Genomic DNA, 6,000 nt, shown 5'->3' on the forward strand with positions numbered 1-6,000 from the left:
GCGAGCAAGTGAATTGCAAACAGAACTCCACTAAATCCCCCATTCTGTCTATTTCTGAGAAGACCAGCAACCAGTCAGCAATTCTCTATTTGACCTGAAGTGAATCTTCACTGAGCTGGAAATTGGAACTTAATGCCTGGGAGATCAAGAGAACTCGAGGCATTTTAGATATATATAAGCAAACATCATGTTCCTGACAGGACTTTGTTCTAGTCTTGACAAAGACAATATAACCCTGGAGGAGTGCAGGTGATCTGCACACAATGCGAACATTGTTTCTGAATATCAGCCATTATTGCAAATGATCCATGTCATGCAATGTTAATGCTGAACTCAGATGCTTTCAGCCAAGGACACTGCAACCAATGACAAGCAACATTTGATGTAAAATAGGTTTAGGCAATCTTGTGTTTCAGTTATCGCCCGCCTTGGGCTTCCCCGAGGAATTACAACCATGCTGGAGTAAATTACCATGGCCCATTCAAGTTGCATTTATTCCCATAGGATTATTGAGAGGAATCCAGGCATGGTATTTCACAAATCTTTACAAGAATGACATTGACAGTTAACACTGATTTTTCTTCTCCTTATTTAGTTCAGCAGCCAAATAAAAATCATAGCATAAATCAGCCTACTCAAAACCAAATTTTAGGTCTTCACCCACAATTACAGCACTGAAGAGTTTTGTTATCCAATATCTGCCTACTGAACACTTGCACATAAAATGTAAACTGGTATAGATTGAAGAATAATTCAGATCTTATGGGGAAAAAAATAGAATAACTAAGGAGAGTGTAGGTCTACAAGGAAAAAGGAGGGCATGTGCTTGAAGCCAGAGCAAGTAGCTGAGCCCATTGCATTGACATTTACCAAGGAGAAGGATTTGAAGGACACTGAAGGCAGAGCAGGGTATGGTAATGTGCTGGGATATTTTGAGATGAAGGTGGAGGTAGTGCTGGGTCTTGTGAAAAGCACAAAGGTAGCAAATCCCCAGGCCCTGACACCTATCTCAGAGTATTAAAAGAAGCAAGTGAGGAGATAGCTGGGCCTTTGTCAAAGATCTGTGTCATTTGGAACTTCTAGTGAGGTCCCAAAAGACTGGTGAGATGAGCTAGCAAATATTGTGCCATGGACAAGAAAGGAAATATGGATATGGGCAGGTAAATACTGGTATAAATTGTGCCCAAAATTGTTCACATTCATTCAATTCTTCCCACAATGATATAATTATTCAAGCAATTTACATCATCGGCCACATTATTTGCATAATCTGCTCAGTTAATCGACCAAATCTACTGTCAATTGCTTAATGACTCAAAATTCCTCATGTTATTTTATCCACAGCTACCATGTAACAAGGTCATCTATAACCAGTATTTTAAATTCACCCTCCAATCTTAAAAGTCAAATTTTAACATTCAAAACCATCACACCCCAGGTTTCTGTCAACACTGTTTTATGTCAAGTATGCTTCAGAAACATGGACTCGAAAGACTCCATCAATGCCATCTCTGCAAAAACCTCCCAATCCACTGGAAGGTCAAGTTAATCATGCTGGTGTCCATTCCCAGGCCAACATCACTAACAAGGAAGCCTTAATAAGTCCTGAAGAAGGGTCTTAACCCAAATCATCGATTGTTTATTCATTTCCATAGATGCTACCAGATCTGTTGAGTTCCTCCAGCATTTTGTGTGTGTTGCTCTTTATTGTAGTCAGCTGCATTAGGCAGACCATGCAATACACACAGTCAGTAGCCACTTTAAGGTACACCTGCTCATTAATGCAAACTCTAATCAGCCAATCTCATGGCAAGCAACAAATGACATGGTCTAGAAGTTTTTTTGTTGTTCAGATCAAACATTAGAATGGGGAAGAAATGTGATTCAAATGACTTTGATTGTGGAATGAATATTCGTGCCAGGCAGGGTGCTTTGAGTATCTCAGAAACTGCTGATCACCTGGGATTTTCATGTACAATTCTCTACAGGAGGAGTTCAGGGAGCCCAGGAATACCTCGGTTAATGGTAAGGGTCCATAGATTGGGAACCCCGACTCTAAAGTTCGCAGAGAATGGCGTGAAAAACAAAAAAAAATCCAATGAGAAGGTTCTGTGGATGAAAATGCCTTGTTGATGAGAGAGGTCAGTGGAAAATGGCCAGATTGGTTCAAGACGACAGGAAAGTGACAGTAACTCTAATAACCACACATTACAACAGGGGTGTGCAGAAGAGCATCTTTAAATGCATGTCAAACCTTTGAAGTGGATGAGCCACAGCAGTAGACGGCCACATTGGGTTTCAGTCCTGTGGCTATTCCATTGGGTACACTCCTGTACCTAATGAAGTGGCCCGTGAGTGTATGCCGAGGAGCCGATGATACACTATTGAGTTATATCCAGGGAAGAGGCTGCTATATAGAGAGAGAAAAAGAGGAAAATACAGAAGAAAGCCTTCTTGGAAATCCCTGGATCACAACCTCTCAAAGAGAAGGAAGATGCGGAATGACACAAAACAAGTCCGTGCATTGGGAATACAGAAACCCAACATAAAGAGGGCACCATCTCACAAACTACCCTCTTGTCCACCTGCTCTGTTAGGTACCACCTGCAGAAGCATTAGCCTGATCGGTCATATCAGAACCCATAAAACCAGACTGCAAGCGTGTCACCCTTGATTCCACGCCCAAGTCCGACACCAAGTTCAGCACGATGCATTTTTTTAAAAAAGATTGTTTTATAAATACAATTATTGGTTAAAAATCACAATGAAAAGTTTTCTGTATTACCACAGAAAAATCACAATGACCTTTTGAAACTTCAAACTGAGGTCAAAATGGTTTGTCCCGTAAATACAAACATTTACTCGTCAGAAAAGTAGCAAGTATGTCGTCCTTTCCATAATTTCCCCACAAATCATGACACAAGTCCATGTCCGGGGCAAAACAGCCACAAGTAATGACTATAAATCTCATCAGATTAATTCATATCATGCCAATTATCCACATTTTACTCAGAAGAAAATACGTCCGAAATTATCAACTTACAATGTGAATTAACAGGAGAATTCATCGTGCTGAAATCGGCCTCCTTGAGAGTAAAGTCTAAAGCTTGTAAAGCAAATGTAATCGTAATTACGTACCTAGTTTTAACTGCCGAAGCAAATAACACTTTAGATGAGTGTTCAGCTAAATAGGTCTACCTTCCTATTTAACCCTTACCATACACGTCTACACCTATTGTGTACAACCTCTCTACAAACGTTTGGCTAGCATTGAAAGCAAGGGCCCGGTTTATCACTCAAAGCGTGGGAAAACAACAGTCCATCGCTTAATACCACAGGAAATGATGACAAGGAAAGCATTAAGGATGATTTTGCGCTGTGTATTTTAATAAATGGGAGTTTCTTTTCGGTTTCACAATGGCACCTTCAAAACTCATCAACAGCTATATCGCCCACGTTAGTGCACATCAGAAGCCACAAACTTGTAGCGTCGATAGCACAAAACTACAAGTAGCAACATGTGGCCAACGTGAAACTTAAAAGAAAGGTTCCCCTCCGAACTGTACCCTGCCCCTGTGTCAATAGATCGCCCTGTGATCTCCGCCTGCACACAGGAGGGTTGAATCCGCTTACCCTCCCCGCCAGCTCTCGCCTCTGACCCAATTCCACACACCAAACGAGTGACTTCAGCGTTCACAACTGTTGGAAATTGCAAAAAACCAAAATACACTTTAAAAATCCAATTTTAAAAATATAAAACTATATAATACGGGACACTGAAGGTGCACCGGTTAAAGTTAGGGAGAGAGTGCAGAACTGTTGAAACAGAGAAGAAATTTCAGTAAAAGTCAACCGGAAATTTGAAGACACGTAGTCTTCTTAAACGCATTCAAAATAATCAGACAGCTGCAAACACAGTCAACTGAATGAGATTTTAACACCACGGGCTTAGGAGAAACGCGCGAGTGATGTTACAATCGTTATCGCGCATCTTTCTATTTCTTTTCTGCAACAAAAAGTTAATGCAGACTTGTTCAAAAGTCGCGTGTGGTGAATGTAAAGCAGCGCGGTTCGGTACTGAATGGTAGCGGGAGTCTCGCCATCTGTTACCCCAGGGCGCTGCCTCCCCCTTACTCACATCCATAGCGGGGTCTGTGCAGAGCCGCGTTCTCCTCGTACATGATGGTCGCTGCGAGCTCCGTGTTGTACAAATGTAGACACGCGTGTGCCACAATACCTCCCTCTTCCCCCCGCGTCCGCTCACTGACTGGCGAACTCAGCGTTCCCGGCGCCCCGTTATACCGCGGCGGCGAGCGCCTCTCTCCGGCCGCACCGCGCCGGGGCCCCGGATTGGGTTCCGGCACCTCCAGCTGGACGTACACTCGGCCGCCGACCAGAGCCCCGTTCACAAAGTGCCCTGGGTCGAGCCGCTAACATTTACACTTTGTGGCCTCTAGGACCCACAGGAAAGTCCAGCGTGGTGTTCCAGATTCTCCTAGTCGTGTTATTGGAAAATCCATACAAGCAAAGTCCCCGATGGCGTGGGAGGGGGAGGATATGCAGGGAAGGGGTAATGGGGTGTTGGGGGAGGGAAGAAAGCGGCAGTTGGAATGAAAGAGAGGATGAGGGCTATGAGAGAGAAAAGGGGGTAAGGAAGTGACGATGGGAAAGGACGGTTGTGGAAAACAGAAGAGGGGTGACAGGTGAAGGAGCAGGCAGGAAAGGATGAAAGGTCTCCTTCCCAGTATAGCAGAGTGTCCTAAACCAGAGGGCACAGGTTTCAAATTGAAAGGGGAAAGATTTAAAGGTGACATGAGGAACAGATTTTTCATACCCCTCGTGTCATGGGTACAATTGCAGTATTTATAAAGGCATTGTAGACGGGTAGATGGATATAAATAGTTTAGAGGGATATGGAGAAGTGGGAGTAGTCTGCAGGAAGTGCTTGACAATGATCTACAGAGGTGAAAGAAGAGCAAGGAGACAAATATGCAGGTAGAAATGATATGAAAAGAGGAATCCGCCGGCACCTGAATGAAAATGATTAAACATGCATTTGATATCATTGCTGGTTTTGACCAAAGCTTGATGCATCCCTTGAAGGAGTTTTTTTTTAAATAACTAATTCTGTGAAATACTAATAAAACTATAAAAAGAAACTATCCAAACCAAACCAAAAATATGATAGAAACATTAAAGAACCTGTGATAATATTGGTAAGTTACGGAACTGCTTTAATTACTGTGTTCAATTAGTACTATTCATGCATGTTTCCCAGGTGTATTATGCTGTAGATATCTGAAAGTATTCAAAGATCATGTTCAGGTGGTCAGATTGCTGTACATTCAGAGCATGCTACTTTGTAAATTTAAAAAAATGATACACAAATGCAAATTACATGTAAATCAGATTTTTAATCCACAATTTGACCAGTGTCTTAAGCAGAGACTGGATGTTCTGCAGCAAGTAACTCACTTCCTGAGGCCCCAAACCATTCAACAATCCAAAAGACTCAAGTCAGGTAAGTGTAGACTTACAACTTGCCTGGAAGAGTGTTTATCCAATGGAATTTAAGCAGTTCCACATCATTCTGGACAAAGTACCCTGCTTGTCTGAACCCATCTCTCACCTAGCACTCACTCTGACAATGGTGTGCGATAGGTGAAGTAAACCACATACAAAATTCACTTCAACAGCTTCTCAAGGTTCTTTTGGGAGCACTACCACCTAGAATGGTCTCTGTTGTCTGGAGACTGTCCTTGAGAATGCCAACACTTGCTCCTTCAAATCCCAGTCCTCCCTGGGATATCAATATTCTGTCATGTTTTTGTTCTTGTGCTACAGATACGAGTACTCTGACCAGCAACTCTAGGAACAAGACCAAAGTTAAAAGTTCGTTCAAAGTAAATGTTATTATCAAAGTACATATATGGCACCATAGAGAATCCTGAGATTCCTTTTCTGCGGGCATACTCAGCAAACCTATAGAATAGTAACTAT

The 6,000-nt window shown here is 42.4% G+C and overlaps 1 protein-coding gene across 2 annotated transcripts in view; it reads right to left on the bottom strand.

Annotated features, from left to right (window-relative positions):
- The window catches only part of iqgap2 (IQ motif containing GTPase activating protein 2), a 287,122-nt gene extending 282,731 nt beyond the window's left edge, over positions 1–4,391 (bottom strand). Inside the window, exon 1 of one of the 2 annotated variants that reach the window (XM_072257878.1) lies at positions 4,139–4,391. In XM_072257878.1, the coding sequence (XP_072113979.1) occupies positions 4,139–4,181 (43 nt within the window). In that variant the 5' untranslated portion in view covers positions 4,182–4,391. Of the gene's footprint in view, positions 1–3,043; positions 3,067–4,138 lie in introns of those variants that run through there. The other variant, XM_072257879.1, reaches the window with a different exon arrangement.
- Between the last annotated feature and the right edge of the window lie 1,609 nt (positions 4,392–6,000).

This window comes from Mobula birostris, chromosome 5, assembly GCF_030028105.1.
Source record: "Mobula birostris isolate sMobBir1 chromosome 5, sMobBir1.hap1, whole genome shotgun sequence".
NCBI lineage: Eukaryota > Metazoa > Chordata > Chondrichthyes > Myliobatiformes > Myliobatidae > Mobula > Mobula birostris.